The 17056-nt window shown below is 45.2% G+C and overlaps 1 protein-coding gene across 12 annotated transcripts in view; it reads left to right on the top strand.

The window, feature by feature from the left end:
* PHACTR1 (phosphatase and actin regulator 1) overlaps nt 1–17056 on the top strand; it is a 521359-nt gene that overhangs the window by 330497 nt on the left and 173806 nt on the right. For all 12 annotated transcript variants that reach the window (XM_065912772.1, XM_065912773.1, XM_065912777.1 and 9 more), the window contains one exon: nt 6081–6245. In XM_065912772.1, the coding sequence (XP_065768844.1) occupies nt 6081–6245 (165 nt within the window). The remainder of the gene's footprint in view (nt 1–6080; nt 6246–17056) is intronic.

The raw sequence follows: 17056 nt of genomic DNA, 5'->3' as shown, positions 1-17056 counted from the left end.
GGCGAAATAACCATCGTAGGGGAATGCCAGCTGAAGCGCCCTCTGCTGTGCCCCACCCCCCCACAGGCTCTAAGAGCCGGGGGCAGCCTGCCATCCCAGGGGGCCAGGGGCGGGGCTGGGAGGGTGTTGGGGTGCGGAGTGTGCCTCCAGAGCACACACAGAGACAGCTACTTGGGTTCTTGGTAATTAACAACTTACTGAGGTATTAATGCCTCTTTTGTTACCCTGAACGTTTTTGACCAGACTGTATCGATGTTCATTTACATAACAAATCACCAGCCGCAGGTATTAGCTTCTGCAAAAATCCCCTGGTCAATAATGTGGTAAAATCCTGCATCCATCTGGTGCTTTGTCTCCTGCTTTGCTAAAGAGAATGAAAAAGCCACCTCCTCCCAGACAGGCCCTGCTCTCTGATAAAGCCAATCCCAGTCTTGTCCTGAAAGGGAGCCCAGATCACCTGGTCTGTTAGGAGGGCGTCTTTCATAGACGCGCAGGGAAGACCCCGGAGATCCAGGCCTCCCTCCTCGCTCAGCTCTCTGCAGGAGCTCAGCTGCCCAGCTCCCCACCTTGGGGGATCAGCGTTCTCAGTTCTGGCCGTTGACATTCGAGCTGATTTGTGTCTCAGTGACCACTTTCTCCAGACAGCTGTCTCCTCTCTCAGCAGCAAGAGGAAGCCACCTTCGAGGGCAGCGGGCTTGGGCGAAGCAGCCTTTCCTTGATGTGTTTCAAAAGAAGGCAGTTTTCATAAACAGACCTTTCCTCTCCTACTCGGCTCCATGCTGTTCGCTCCTGTCCCTGGGGTTGGTTGGACAGAGGCCACTCTATTCTGAACCATGTTCTGTTTTCTTGTTTTTCTTCCTCCTCAAACTGTGTTCAGAGTTTGTCTCTTTCTTCACTTTCAAGCCTTCCAAGGTCATTGTCTAGGGGCAAAACAGGTTGAGAGCTAGCCCCTTCCATCAGATGAACGGGGGGAAGAAGTCGGGGGGAAGAAGTCGTGTGATGATTAGAACATAAACAGTTAAAGTAATCCATCTGTTCAAAAAATCTAGCCTTAAGGACTAAACATCTTGGATTTAATAATATACTTCATAAGGGTTCATTTAATGATGGAGTTATAATTAGGCCTTTATAATGTTTTGTCAGCTCTTTTCTACTCTAAATTTTTCAAAGGCACTCCTAATTTCTTATAATTATTTTAGCATGGTAATTTCAGAATAATTTTTATTCATTTCTGAAAGTTGTGATTGTGAAAGAGCTTTTGGGTCCTCGCGATGCATTTTTCTGGGTCGAATAGGGATGATGATTTTCATGCCTCTCAAGATGGTGTGAATGAGTGGGGTCAGATGCCCTCATTCATTTACTGACTGAGCAGACCATTAGGAAGCACCAACTATGAGAGTGGACTCCATGGCAATCCTGAATAACTCGTATCTGGGGTTTTTTTTTTTTTTTTTTGGCTTCAGTATATCCCCTCTCCATTTAATCCTTAGCAGAAGATGATTTAAGTTGGCTGAACTCATAGAGGCCTCAGCCGGCTCCCCGCAAACCTGGATGTTTTAGTTTAAAAAAACTCTTTTTTGTTTCTTTTTCTTGGCTGTGCTGGGTCTTGGTTGCTGCGCAGGCTTTTCTCTAGTTGAGGGGAGCGGGCTTCTCTTTGCAGTGTCTTCTCTTGTCTCAGAGCACAGGCTCTGGGCTTGAGTAATTCTGGCATGTGGGCTCGGTAGTTGCAGCTCCTGAGCTCTAGAGTGCAAACTCAATAATTGTGATGCATTGGCTTAGTTGCTCTGAGGCATGTGGGATCTTCCCGAACCAGGGGTCGAACTCATGTCTCCTGCTTTCACAAGTGGATTCTATACTTCTGAGCCACCAGGAAAGCCCCTGGATGCTTTAACTTTTTCACCTTTTGTGTCTTAGACTGTTTGGAGACTCAAAAGATGGGAACTCCTCCAGCCAAATGCAGATACTCAAATAGACATGAAATTTTGCATATAATTTCTAGTAGTTTGATTTCCCTCTCCCCAAGTCCGTTGGGTCTAGGCGGTGTTTCATTTGGGCTGCAGCATCTGTTTAGTGTAGTATTAGAAGATCATTCTGGGGAGGAACTTAGATGGAGATTCCTGAAGGGCAAAGCAAGAAACCAGAACTTTCTACTGTAAGTTACGGGGAGCCATTGGAAATTTCTGAGAGAAGTAATCTAGCAACAGTTTAACATGTAAGTTTGAAGGCAGGCGACTAGATAAGGAAGGTAGGTGCAACATCTGGACAAGTTGAGATTATCAGTTAAGGTAAGAAGTTTCTCAAAAGTGGTGGCTACAAAAGAGAAAGTGATCTTGTGGGAGTCAGATCACCAGACTGTCTTGAGTTGGTTTCCATCCTGGGCTCAAACCCTCCTTGGTGTGGCTTCCCACAGTTGTCACTGTGTGCCTCTTCCCAGCTGTTGAGCATTGTTGAGGGGGCATCCGGATGGTTCTAGTGATAAAGAACCCGTCTGCAGTGCAGGAGACATGAGACACGGGTTCAGTCTGTGGGTCAGGAAGATCCCCTAGAGGAGGATATGGCAACCCACTCCGGTATTCTTGCCTGGAGAATCCCATGGACAAGAAGCCTGGTGGGCTGCAGTCCATGGGGTCGCAAAGAATCGGACATGATAGAAGCGACTTAGCATGCTCAACTTGAGCAGCTGGTACCCTTTAAAGAGAATAATTAACAAAATCAGTATTGCTCCAGAGGCTGTTTACTTGCTCCATTTGGCTTCTATTTCCTCATTGCAGTTGGTTTTTTTTTTTTTTTTTTTGGAACCAGTCTGCTCAACCTCTCTGTAACCCAGACTTACTTAAAGAAGTCTCCTCCATCTTTATCTTTGTCTCTTCAGTCTCCAATAATCCACTTTATCCACTGCTGCCAGATTCATCTTCCTGAGGCTCACATCTGATCCATGCCATTTGTGATCAGAGACCTCGGTTCAGATGTCCGTCACTCAGAGTAAAGTCTTTGATGACTAATTTCTGTAAGTACTTTTGATCCCACCTCTTCTCCTCCCTAAGACCCGTGTGTCACAGACTTCCCAATCTCATCCCTGCATCTTCAATCTCTTGCTCTCCACTGGCTCTTGCTGCTCAGCCGAGTAATGTGATCCTGTATTCCCACCCCTTCCTGACAAACTTCTTTCAGTAGTTCTCCGTGAGCTTAAGAAATAAAATCCAACTCCCTAAAGAAGAAAAAAAAAATAGACTTCATTATTTGGCTTCAAAGCCCTTGTCCTTGAGCAACCATCCTTTCCTGCTTCTTTCCTTTCTGGGCAGAGTCCATTAAAACACGTAAAGTCTACATTATCTCCCTGGTCATGGGAAGCGGAAACCTCATTCTTGCTTTCTTGTCCTCCGCCATGTGGGTCTAGAAAATTACCATGATGTGTTGACTCTCTCTGTGCCGAATCGCATCTTTTCTCCGTGTCCCCTCCGTCACTACCCTCCAGATGTGTTTGGTAGCCTCCTTTGTTACTCTCCCCGCTGCCTGTCTGTTCACACTCCACTTCAAGATGCGTGGCTGTTACTATAATATTTCTCAGAAACAAATCTGATATTGTGTCCTGGTTGTATGTCTTCTCAATCAGACTGTTTAAAACTGAGTCCCTCCCCCACCTAGACGCTCTTGATATCATTTACTTGTCATATTTACCTTTTCTTTTCTCCCTCAAGCAGCTGTCTGCTAACCTGCTGTACAGTTTACTTACTTTGAGTGTGTGTTGTCTGCTCTCCACCTTACCCCCCAGCGGAAGCTCCATCAGTTGGTATTTTTAATCTCCTGTTTACTGACATAGCCCGAGTGTCTGGTACACAGTGAGCACTCCGAAAGTATTCATTGAATGTAATAATGTCAATTCCCATTTTCAGATTCTCATCCATCTCCCTCTGCAAATAGGGTCAAACCCAAACACCCAGTTTTCCGAAGGCCTGCAGAGTCTGGCTCCAGACCCACCCCCCGCCTCTCACCACTGACTCCCCATCTCACCCAGTGTAGCTGACCCCGCTGGTTCCCTGGGTTTCTTGTAGCTCCCAGGCATGCCGTATTCTTTCAGCCCGCTCTTTTCCTTTTGGGTCTCTTTCTCCTTCCAGGGATCCACTTCTCCTCTTCCCCATGTCAGGAGAACGGTTCCTTCTCTAAAATCCAGCCCCAAATGGCATACCCTGGGGTCTTCTCCAGCAGTGAAGAAGAGTCCGCCCCTCTGTCCTCTTTGCCTCCGTTGAATTTGGCAGTTTCCCCCTGACAGCGGAATTTTCCACACTGATGCCACTGTCCCCTCCTCTAGAGTCTGCCCAGCCATGTCCAGTTCTTTGGTGTATCTGCTCTAGGAAAGATCAGTGTCTGGTTCAGTATTAAGTGGTCACGTAAGACAGTGATGGAAGAGAGGGGCTCCCCATGCACTGAACCCTATCATCAAAGGGTTACGTGCTTTCACCATGCAGCATGTTCAGATCGTTGGCCGCTCACCACCGTCCCCCAAATTCATGCCCCCACAGTGTCCCCTGATTCCATGAATGGAGGGGGCCATTCCACTGACGTGATCCGTGGGGCCTCAGGAATGATCTGCCTCCTCCCCTCACCCACCCAGTCAGTCCTGGGTCCTGTTGACTTGGCTTCCCAGAGGTCTCTAAAATTCACCTGCTTCCTTTCAGTCTTGTCACAGCCTTCACCAGCCTGCCATCATCGGTCACTGTCGCACACTGCCTGGCACACGCTTGAGGTCCCATATATAGGTCTGGTTTTTTTCATTTATTTAAATTGGAGGATAATTGCTTTACAGTGTTGTATTGGTTTCTTCCATACGTCAGCAGGAATCAGCCATAGGCATACATATGTCCCCTTTGAGCTCCCTGCATCATATAGCAAATTCCCACTGGGTATCTACTTCACCCATGGCAGTGTATATGTTTCAATGCTGTTCTGTCTCTTTCTGTTGAATAATTGAATCTCCTGAGTTCAAACCATGCTGGCTGACAGCAGGTAGAACATCAGGCTGTGAGACCGAGCTTCAGAGATCAGCCTGTGTTGCGAAGTCCAGGTTTTTCTGAAGGATGGTGTTAGAGGCCCAGCAGAGTAGTTCTGCGTTGGCCTCAGCTCTAGATGTAACTGGACTTTCTGGAAAGGTAGATCTCTCCCGCCTGCCTTGATTTTGCCAATGAGGTTACTTTCTCTGATTATTCCTGTCATAAAAATTCAAGTCGGGGTCTCTTTACCTCCCTGAGATCTAGAGCTGCTCAAGTACATTGGAAAAGAGTTTTGTCCCAAGTGATAAAAGGGGTCGGAGTGATTGCGGCCCTTAAGAAAGGGTCCCTGAGGCATTATGAGTTTGAAGGTCTTCATGTCCTCAAACATCAAGTTGTTGGGATGAGTCTAGTCGGTACCTGATGTCACTCTCAACTCTCAATTTCTAAGAATTTTTTATGAAAGCAAAGCACCAGGAACAAAAAGACCTAGAGGAATTAAAGCAATTATAAGATCTACTGAAGTGTGGTTCTGAAAACAGTCAGTTGGATTTTCAAGGTGGAGCCACTCATTCAGTAGAGTCTAGTACTTCTGCCCGTCTGGGTGAAGCATCACCCTAGGAAAGAGCGTCGTGGGTGGTGGAAATGTTGGCATTGGAATGGACGGTTGGTAAATGTTTTCTCCCTCTTTTCTCAGCAGACGGTGTTACAGTGATAGCATCTGCCAAGTCTTGCTTGAGAAAGTGCTGGACCAGTAGTAACACTGACTCGCTTGACTCTTCTCACGCCCTGTCCTCACCTTGTTGGGAGTCTCTGTGTCAGGAGGGCTCTGTTCCTCCTCGTCCTCCTTCTCAAGCCTAGGTTAAGGTTGGCCAAATCCATTTTGGGTGCTCCAGATCCCCTAGGGTTTGGCTGACTGTCACCAGCCTTTAGAACACGTTGGTATGACTTCCATTCCAAAAGGCAAAAAGAGAAACGGAAGTTCGGTCATGTGGTTTCTGTTATCTGTAACCATGGAAAACGTTGGCCATCTGTGAGGCTCCCGTTTTAACACTTTTCTTTCTCCTTTTTCCATCTCCTCCTCGGGAAAACAAGCTGAGGAAGTGGAGAGGCTGGCGGCCATGCGTTCTGACTCCCTCGTCCCAGGCACCCACACCCCACCCATCCGGAGGAGAAGTAAGTTTGCCAACCTAGGAAGGATCTTCAAGCCTTGGAAATGGAGGAAGAAGAAAAGTGAAAAGTTCAAACACACGTCTGCAGGTAAGATGATTTGTTTGCCTTGATTTTTCGTTGGGCGTCTGTTGACTTCAACTCAGTACGTTTGTTAGTAGGATTTAATTACAGTTGGCTGCCTGAACCAAAGGAAAGAAAAAATCAAGCCTTGGAATTGCTCTCGTGTGGAATAATTCTTCAGCGTGATTGAAAATGGCTTTTAGAGCCTATGTATTTTGACGAGTCTCGGGTATTTTGTTGTTGCTTTTCAGTTTATACAACCACCACTTTGATTTGATCTATAAATACCTGAACTTACAGCTCCACCTTGCCCATAGTTGAATGCTTTCATTCCAGCATTGACAATCCATTTCTTATTTTTCGTCCTTATTTTCCCTTCTCCGGTAAAAAAAAATCAACACAGAGCAGAAAGTAAGTTGTGTATGGTCGTTGGCAGATAGGAATAGGTTTTTTCATGGAGGAAGAATCTTGAATAAGTGAAACATCATTGTAAAATGACAAAGATAACTCTCTAGTTCATAGCCTAGTCGACAGCAAAGGAATCTGGGTGAAGTCAGCAGGGCTGGGGTCTGACAAGCACAGACTCTGGAGTCAGATGACCTAGCTTCAAGTACAGCTCTGAAACTTGTTAGTTGCATGACCTTGGTTGATTGAACCTTGTACCCCAGTTTTCTCATTTGTGAGATGGGGTGAGAATGAATGGTACCTTACATGACGAAGTATTAGTAGGATGTTCATGGTGGCACTTCATGTGAATTTTTTTTTAATAAGAGTCTTACAGAGAGAAATGTGTAGGGAAAGAAATGCTAAGAGTTCTGATTTCACTGTGTTGGGTTTGAGATGAGATGATGGAGGAGCCATGCAGATTCATTCTCTTTGTTTCATTCTGATTTTGATACCTAAGGACACAGGTCATCCAGGGTTACTCTGGGGCTTTTAGTTGCTTCTAACCCGGTTTCCTGTTCTCCCTCCTCCTCAGAATCCTCACCTTCACTCTTTCCTGGTCTCCTACCCCCTGCGGCTCACTCCCAAAGTGTGAAATAGGCAATCTGCTTCTCGTACCTTCTCTACAGAGCTGAGAATTTTCATGCTGGTTGCTTTGAGGAATGAAAGAGAAAAAGAGAGATAGGAAGGTTGCCAAGTCTCGAAATCTGTACAGTTTTCATGTAGCCATCCCCAGTTGGTGCTTTTCTGTTTGTGAGATGGGAGCCTCAATGTCCTGTCGCCATCATTTGTTCATTCCTTCCTGAGATAAGGATGAACCTGTGAATTTCATGAATCTCTAAATTGTCACCCCGCTGACAATCTCTTCACCTGAATGCGTTCTCCCTGGCTTTTGATCATTATATGGGCTTGTTAAGGTGTCATAAAGCGTGTAGGTCATTTACATACTTCTGAACACTCGTGAGAGTTTTTCATGCAAGCAGAACTCTAAAGGGATGACTCTTCTATATCCCCCCAGAGTGAAACAGAAAAGGGCAATTACACCCTTGCCTTGGAGAAGAGAAATCTAAACGAAATATATTCTCAGGCAAAGTGAGGGGTCAGATGTGAACAGGAAAGAAACAGGGGATGTTCTGGAAACACTGGAAAAAAATAATAAACATTCCACAAGTTCCTTTGTGGTCCTCCTGACTGTACTATGAAAATAGCTTATAATGAAACAATCCTATATAATACATTTAAATAATTGCCATGTAACAGCATGAACTCCTGAACGGTGCTGTAGTGGACGCATTTCCTCTGGACATTCATGAGCTTGCCCTGGCCCATTTGGCAAGACCGTAGGCGAAGTGCCGATGCTTCTTGTGCAAAAAGGCACCTGAACCTTTGTGCTGACTTCTTTAAGGTGTCAGAGAACTCGTCCTTTGATGGATGCAGATCCAGTGGCATCAGACTACTCATGAACCATTAAAGTCTGAAAATTTTTTCATTTAAAACTTTAGAGAGAAAGAATTAAGACCTGAGATAGGCAAAGTTGCAACTTTAATCTTTCTTAGTGTTAACTGTTATTATGACTTCAGTGGCCAAACTGGTTAATTTGGCAGATGAATGTAATATTTCCATGTGTTTTATTTATTTTTTAAAAATATATTTATTTTATTTTATTTTATTATTTGGCTGTGCCAAGTTTTGGTCATGGCACGTGGGACCTTCTATCTTCATTGCAGTCTGTGGGATCTTAGTTGTGGCATGTGAGAGCTAGTTTCCTGACCAGGGATCGACCCCTGCCTCCCTGAATTGGGAGCGTGGAGTCTTAGCCACTGAATGAAGTCCCTGTGTACCTTTCTTTAAAGGACAATCAGCTCCTGAATTAGAGAAAATAGGAGATAAGCTATGGGCTCTATAAACCGTGATAAATGGATGGGTTATATGCTGTAACCAGCTAATCTGGTTTTTTAGTTTAAGTCAGTGGTGTGGACTCTAGTATGTTTTGTTCTTAACTGGATTCAGAAATAATATTCCTGACTTTTGTAAATAAAGAGAGACTTCCTGTGCTAGTTCTTAGCTTCACAGAGAAAAAAATTGACAACTGAAAGATGTTTAACATGATAAATTGTGTGTACGATCAAACAGTTCTTTGAAGTACAAACTTTGCTATGCGTGGCTAAGCGTCAAGTATTAAATATACAAGAGGATTGACTGATTGTGGGAATGTTAATTGGTTGACCAGTTTTAACCATTATGCATTTGTCGTGTTTATGTGTGTGTATATATGTGTGTATGTAACGTATTTTCATATGTATAATTTCCACAATTTAAAATATACAGAATAAGCCCAGATATTACATTTATATTATGTATTTGCATTTAAACTTGTGTGCTTTCTTGATTACACAAAAGGACATTAATACAATGCATACTTGGCCTGCTATTTCCATGGTGAGTTACAGTTCTAATATGCCAGAATTAGCTATACTGTAGTTTCACTGTAACTCAAGTTACAGAATGCATGTGTCTGTGTATACAGCATTTTCAAAGGTGCACCCAGAAATCTTGCTTTGTAAGTTGTATTAGCAATAAGAGAACCACAATGGAAAATGATGATCTCAACATTTTCCTCAGTTTTGGCATCAACAGTTACATGAGTTTATCAGAGACTGCTCTCCACATTCCATGCTGCTCAGACATCTTTGTATTCCAAGCTGAAGGCTGGTATCCTTAAAAGGTCTTCAGCACTGAACTTTGGATGGTGATGAAAGGCCAACAGGACAGGGAGCTTCTCTCAGAAGCATCTGGCGTTACACGATGGGAGGAGTACAACAGGAATGGATAGAACACCAAATAGCGGGTCCTCATGGAGATGATCTTGACATGCCTTTCGGCCTGCCCTCAGAGGCCCTGCCCAGGTCCTGTGAAGTGCTGAGCCCAACACGTCCAGCTTCTGTGGAATCAGCAACAGGTGTCCCCCACACCCCACACCTGCCCCAGGAGCAGAGACAGATGACAGCATCCTGTCTGAAATCGAGAGGGCCTCCCCCAGATAGTCAACCACGGCCATCTTCTCCAGATCCCTTGGGAATGAGGACTATATTTATAGAAAAGCAGAACTGGCAGGAATAAACTGTGAAGATGCCATCGAATTATGCTTTTGTTTCCTCTTGACAAAATCATAAGCTGCAGGAGTTGGCCCTGGAAATCTACCATGTGCCAAATTTCTCTTTGTGCTTCTAAAGCTTTCCTGCATCCCTAGGGCTTGAACAACAATAAAAAAATAATAGAAAACCTTCTCCCGAGTGCCGTCCACATACTGAAACTGGCCGTGGAGTGTGACCGTGAGTGGAAACCAGACTTTGTGGGTTTGGCATGCATGGTGTCGCTGGAAGAGGGAGACATCAAATGACAAGAGTAAAGGTGAAGATCACACCTGTGACAAGACAGGGAAGGGAAGGTACTCACAAGAATGGTGGAGGGGGAAGTTTGAGGGAGCAAGGAGACTTTGCTGAGAAAGAGAAATTTGAGCTGGGGTCCGAGGGAGTAGGAATTTAGAAAATTAGCATTCTGGGTAGCATAAATGACATGTGCAAAGGTCCTGCAGTGACAAAGCAGGAGTGAGCAAGCTAGGAAAGCAGTGGCTAGAGAATGGAAGGCAAGGCATATGGGATGGACTGAGGCTGGAATGGTTATCAGGGGCTGGAGCCTCGCTGGTCCTGTACCCTGTAGAACAAATTAGACAAGGGTGGGCGTGGCTGCAGGAAGACCAGTCAGGAGGTTGCTGTGCCGGTGATAGTGGCTTGGACTAATATTTGGTGATGGAAATGGGTGGATTTAGGAGCTGTCATAAGAAACCAGTGTCAGGAATTAGCAACAGATCAGTTGGCGCAAGAAGAGAGAAGCGTCACATTTGACACTCTAATGTTGATCTAGGGTATATGGTGTGGCCTTAAAAATGAGTCCTTTGGGAGAGTGACAGGTTTGGAGGAGCGGAGGCGGGCAGGGAAGTGCAGGAGAAATGGTTCTAATTTTAGGTCTCTGTTCGAGTCGACTTTGTGATACCCAATATTGTCGTTGAATATACAGAAGGCAGAGGAGAGGTCTGCTCTGGATTTGTAACTTTGGGATTGTGTGTTGATTAGAGCGATGACCGTGCATGAGCTTGGTGAGGGAGTGAGTAGGGAAAAGAAAGAAAACTGGACCAAAGGCTGTCTTGTAGACACAGGAAGAATGTCATCGCTACAACTGGACAGAGCGGCCTGAACCTGTCTGTGAAGGAGGAAGAAAGATGTAGGAGGAAAACCAGAAGGCTGTGGAGACAGGAGCCAGGAGACAAGAAACGTTTCAAGGCATGGGAAATGATGACCTGTGTTCATTGCCATGAAGAAGCCAAGTGAAAGAAGTACAGAAAAAATGCCCATCGACATCAGTGATTCTGGTCGTCTAGAGTTCAGATGAACTTAGCAAGAGCTGGGTTCTTTGGGAGTAGGTGCCAAATGAGTGTGGAGTGAGAATTTAGCAGGAAATGGGGAAGAATAAATTCTCAAAATGTCTGGCTGTCAAGTGGAGAAGAGAGACAAGACCAGAATGGATGGTGGCGGACACGCATGTGTCTTCAGGGCCTTGTGTGTATGCGTTTTGCTTGGGAGGGACTGTGTGTGCGCCTTCATATTTGTTGCTGGCGTTTTATGATGAAAAGGGCAGAAGCAGGAGGAGCCAATGTGAGGAACCCAGTAGAAGGAGTTAGAAAATATGAGACCAGAAGGGTGAGAGGGCTGAGATAACAGGCGTAGTTGGGATCTAGAGCCCCAATGGGAGAGTTAGCATCTGCAAAGGGCTAAACAGCCTCCTCTGGTGAAGCGAGGGAATCGGAGGGCCTGGTTTCCTGGTCAGGTAGGAAGTTGGAAGTGACCCTGAGTCTTCCTAGGTGATAAGATCATCTCCTACCAGGGAGGAGACGAGGAAGACGTGCAGAGTTAGGCCCACTTCGGGTCGGCGATGATGAGTCTGCATGGCTGGCTGAACACAGCTATGGATAAAGCAGATAGCTGGGTCTGTCCATGGCTGGAGTTTTGCCAGATGGATAAAAGGGCAAGATAGAGAGACAAAGGGGATTATTTATGTCAGTTTCCTGTGGCTGCTGTAGTAAGTCACTGCAAATTTGGAGGCTGAGAAGAGCAGTAAGTTCTTCTCTCATAATTCTGGAGTCCAGAAGTCCAAAATCAAGGTGTTGGCAGGGTTGGTTCTTCCTGGAAGCTTTGAGGAAGAATTGTCCCATGCCTCTCACAGCTTCTGGTGGATACTGGGCAGCCCTAAGTGTTTCCTGGCTTGTAGCTGTCCAACTTGAATCTCAGTCTTCACATGGTCCTCATCCCACCTGGTCTCTCTGTCTCAAATCTCAGCCTCCTTTCTCTTAGGAGGACACCAGACATTGCATGAAGAATCCATTCCATATCCAGGATTGTTGTTCACTTGCTCCATTGTGTCCAACTCTTTGTGACCTCGTGGACTGCAGCACACCAGGCTTCCCTGTCCATCACCAGCTCCTGGAGCTTGCTCAAACTAATGTCCATTGAGTCGGTGATGCTATCCAACCATTTCATTCTCTGTCATTCCCTTTTTCCTCCTGCCCTTGATCTTTCCCAGCATCAGGGTCTTTTCCAATGAATCAGCTCTTCACATCGGCTGGCCAAATTGTTGGATATTCAGCATCAGTCCTTCCAATGAGTATTCGGGGTTGATTTCCTTTCGTATTGATTGGTTTGATCTCCTTGCAGTCCAAGGGACTGTCAAGGGTCTTCTCCAACATCACAGTTCAAAAGCATTGACTCTAGCCACAAAGTTAAAAGATGCTTGTTGCTTGGAAGAAAAGCTAGAACAAACCTAGACAGCATATTAAAAAGCAGAAACATCACTTTGCCAACAAAGGTTCATGTAATCAAAGCTGTGGTTTTTCCTGTAGTCACGTACGGATGTGAGAGTTTTACCATAAAAAGGCTGAGCGCCGAAGAACTGACACTTTCAACTGTCCAAGACAGATGACCGCATCCAGAGATCTTTAACTTAGTTACATGTGCAAAGACCATATTTCCCAGTAGGTTCCATTGATGAAGGTTAGGTCTTGAACATCTTTTGAGGGGATACAGTTCATCCCAGTGTGCTCCTGGAATTTACAATGGATAGGAAAGGAGAGGTCCAGTGGGTTGAGAGGAATTTAAAAAAAAATCAGTCTTGAAAACTCTGATGAGTGAAGAAAGCAAGTTGTAGAAGGATGTACAGAGTAAGATACATTATAGTCTTTACTGGCAGTATATATGCCCTGAAAACTGAATGGGAATGGGAAGGATTCCTGATAACTTCAACAGTAACTGTAACATTTTATTTCTTTTAAAAAACACAAGGCAAAAAGATCCAGTATTAATGTGTATCCTGGGTGGTGGGTTCTTGAATGTTATTCTCTACACTTTTCTGTATATTTGAAATTTGTGTAATTTAAACAAAAATAATTCTAACAAAAAAGAGACTTTAAGTTCCAAAGAAGTCAAAGAATTTTTAGATGGTCAGTGGGGTCAGTTGCCAGAAGGAAGCTGGAAGGACAGGAGCTTGTGGGTTCAGAACCGCATTGTTGAACTTGTGATTTTCAAAGTGGTGCAGTTTATGGAGACAAAATGAAGACTGAAACTTTGAAAGTGGGTGGCTGAGGTGGAGGAATAGGTAAGGAAGTTATTTAGAACGTGAGAAATGATCCCATCTGCTAATAAACAAACACCTATGTATCTCTCTTATCGTAAAATCTTGTGCTGACTTAATTTCCTATTTTCAATCAAATAATGAAAGAAACTGTCCTTTGATTCTAGTGTTCAACTAATCGCTCATTGATATGTTCTTGGAAAGATTCTGTTTCTTTTTTTCCAGTTGAGATGATTCAGTCCATAATAATTTCAGGCTAATAAAGTACTGCAATTTAATTCATAGAAAATCAAAGGTTGCTTTTTACACGTCATGGACTGTAGGTCGCCAGGCTCCTCTGTCCATGGGATTCTCCAGGCAAGAATACTGGAGTGGGTGACCATTTCCTTCTTCAGGTGATCTTCCCAACCCAGGGATCGAACCCACGTCTCTTAGGTTTCTTGGCAGACGGGTTTTTTCACCACTAGCGCCACCTTACTTACTCCAGCCCCACCCAACTGCCAGCAGTGATGAAGGCCAGGCCTGAAATGTGTTGGGAGCTCCGTTCAGGTTAATAATAGGGTCTGAGAACCGTCTGCATGATTTGCCCGGGGTTTTTCTGTACAGCATGACATGAATACACCTGTGGGTAGGCGATGTTTAGGGAATCACATGAGCATGGAGCTCCAGCCTTCTCATTAGGTCCCCGGACTGATCGCCCTTCAGCTGTAGGCTTTGCTTTTCTTAAACTACCCCTCCCCAGAGCAGGAGCCGACCCTGAAGCCTGGCTTGTACCTTCTTAGGCTACTTTACAGCCGCCCCCTTCCCTCAGGGCCAGACTCTGCTTCCTTTATTTCTTCCATCCATTCATGCAGATGGATGACTCAATGGACATGATTTTGGGTAAACTCTGGGACTTGGTGATGGGCAGGGAGGCCTGGCGTGCTGCAGGCCATGGGCTCGCAAAGAGCTGGACATGACTGAGCAACTGAACTGAACTGATTCATGCAGTTCATATCTTTAACCAACCACTAGCTTCAAGGAATCCCTTCCTGCGTAGCCCCTGTCTCTAGAATTGTTCCTCTTCAAATAAAACTGCTTAGATAGTGAAGACAGTCTAAACTGGATTCTGCCTTTGGACCTGGTGTGTTAGCTTCCTGGCTCTGCAGGGAGAGTCTGTCACTGATATCCAGGACAGTTGGCCCCCCTGCTAGCCCCACGTTGCTGATTCCTCTCTTAGGGATCCCTAGCATGCTGTGTGATTAAGGGAAAGTGTTAGTTGCTCAGTCATGTCCGACTCTTCTGCAACCCCGTAGACTGTCCATGGGCTCCCCTGTCCATGGGCTTCTGCAGGCAAGGATACTGCAGTGGGTCACCATTCCCTTCTCCAGAGGATCTTTCCAACCCAGGGATCGAACACCAGTCTCCTGCGTTGCAGGCAGATTCTTTACCATCTCAGCGTCCAGGGAAGACCTAGGTCACCTGCAATTCCTGGAAGAGAGAACGAAACCCTAAACTTTTCTTCCAGGCTTATCGTGACATCCTTTTCTGGTGTAGAACTGAAAATCCCTTTTATAAGTGGAATCGTTGCCTCAGATCCAGCACAAGACTGGCTGTGCTAACTAGGAAGACCCTCTGGATCATCACTGGCACTCTTGAGTTGGAAGTTTCTTTTCATTCAGGCCCAGAGCTGAAACCGATAGATTGAAAACATCAGTGATCATGAATAGACACGTGTGTGCTCGGAAGAGAGCTGGTTTAGGACTTTGTGCCCTAAATTTAATGTTCTCTTGGAGCTGTTCTTTCCCAGCTGACAAGGTGATAGACTTCTGTAAACCATAGCAAGTTCAGAATGATACCAGCTTGGCCTGTTGCACCTATGTATATGTACCAAGCACTGCCACTGTCCCTAAAAAAGGCAACAGTGAGGACAGATGTGTCCCCCATCTCCCAAAGGTTATGGTCTTAAGGGAAAACCAAGTGATGAAGCCAATAGTTACAACAAAGCATTGGGTTGGCCGAAAAGTCTGTTCAGGTTTTTCCATGAAATGCTATGGGAAAATCCAAGTGAACTTTTTGGCCAGCCCAGTAAAAGTGATGGGAGGCTCAGGAGGGCTCCAGGAACTCAAAGGAGACAAAGCCAACTGTCCTCTTAACTTACCAGGAAAGGTTTCCTAGAGCAATGGGCATTTAACTACGGAGTTAGGCAATGGGGGTGAGGGAATCTTCTCTCCCAGTGGAAGGAACAGAGTGGAAGGAGGCCTGGAAAAGAGGACAGGAGAGATGGGCTGTCTACAGCTTGCAGAGAAGTGGTGGTTAGGGAAGGATTGTTGGCTGAGAGACGCTCAGAGAAGTGAGAGATGAGGAAGAAAAAGTGGGCAAGGGTCTGAGGTTCTCATGAGAACGTCCTGGAGTTCTCATCAGGCTTTTTCCCGATATATTATCCTAAGAAAGCTATCACAGGACCTGCCTTTTTGAAAGCTCATTCTCTATATGATGGGGAAAGTTTGCAGAGGTACCCAGTGTTGTTAAAGTAGCTTCTTCTATATGTTTGTGTTTTTAATGAGAGAAGATTTGCTTGTGGGAGAATTAAGATACCTCATTGCTGTCACAGCCAAAGGCATATGAAGTGTCTCTGGTTCTGGTAACAAGGAAACTGGTTAGCAGGTGGTTGATTATACTGTGGGCGAGAAATGAAGATAACCTAGACAGTTGCTGGAGATATTTAGAAGGCAGAATCAGCAGGACTTGATTACAGCTTGGATGTGGAGAGTAAGGGAAGAGTAAAGGGCATGCTCTGGTTTCTCTCTTGAGCAGTGACATGCCAGTCAGATGGATGGAGGTACCACTTACTACGTCAGGTTTATCGGGAAAATTGAGCATTTATTTGGAGGCATGCTGGAGGGATATGAAATATAGATGGAAGATACTGAATACAGAGGACTGGAATCAAGAGAGGTCTGGCTGGAAATGCTGATCTGCAAGTTGTGGGACCTGGATATTTGTTGAAGCCACGGGATGAAAAGTCCAAAGGAGAGTGTCACATGGGAAGCAAAGAGGGGCTTTTGGAGCCCCCTGAGACCCCCTGACCTGTAAGTTATGAATACAGGCAGAGGAGTCTATGGAGAAGGTAGACAAGGCCCGCTAGAGTTCGGAGGAAAACCAGGAGGGGTCGTTGGGTTCCTTGTCCAGATTTCAAGAAAGGAGGAAGATCTGGTCTGCCAGGTCCTGACGAGACAGTCAGGACTGAAAAGTGCCTGTTGTGTTCAGTGACAACTCATCACTGGTGTTTTTGGGGAGAACAGTTTCAGGGAAGCCATATGGCTTGGAGTTTAGAAAGCATATGCTTAAGGTATGAATGAGCGTTGAGAAAGCAGACTTCTTTTAAGGAGTTTGGCTAGAAGGAAGAAGGAGAAGTACAGTCATCACCAAAAGGGGTATGAGCTTAAGGGAAGCGTTTTTTGAGATTGATTGGATTGTGTCAAGATGCAAACTTCGCCTTCACATGGATTTAGCATTCCAAGGGAAGTAGAAACATCAAGGCAGTGACTGTGGAGGCAGTGTATCTCCCCACATTTTTCAGTGATGACAAGTCTCATGACTAGGAAAAACAAACATGCAAATAATCAGAGCACTACTGAGCATCTGATTTTAATAAGAAATCATCAAGTTGCGTAGTTCTCAGCACCTGGCTGGATCACAGTACTCCTTGTAGGACTGGAAAATTCAGTTTC

This window comes from Muntiacus reevesi, chromosome 20, assembly GCF_963930625.1.
Source record: "Muntiacus reevesi chromosome 20, mMunRee1.1, whole genome shotgun sequence".
Lineage (NCBI taxonomy): Eukaryota > Metazoa > Chordata > Mammalia > Artiodactyla > Cervidae > Muntiacus > Muntiacus reevesi.
This window is presented reverse-complemented; position numbering and strand designations above follow the sequence as displayed.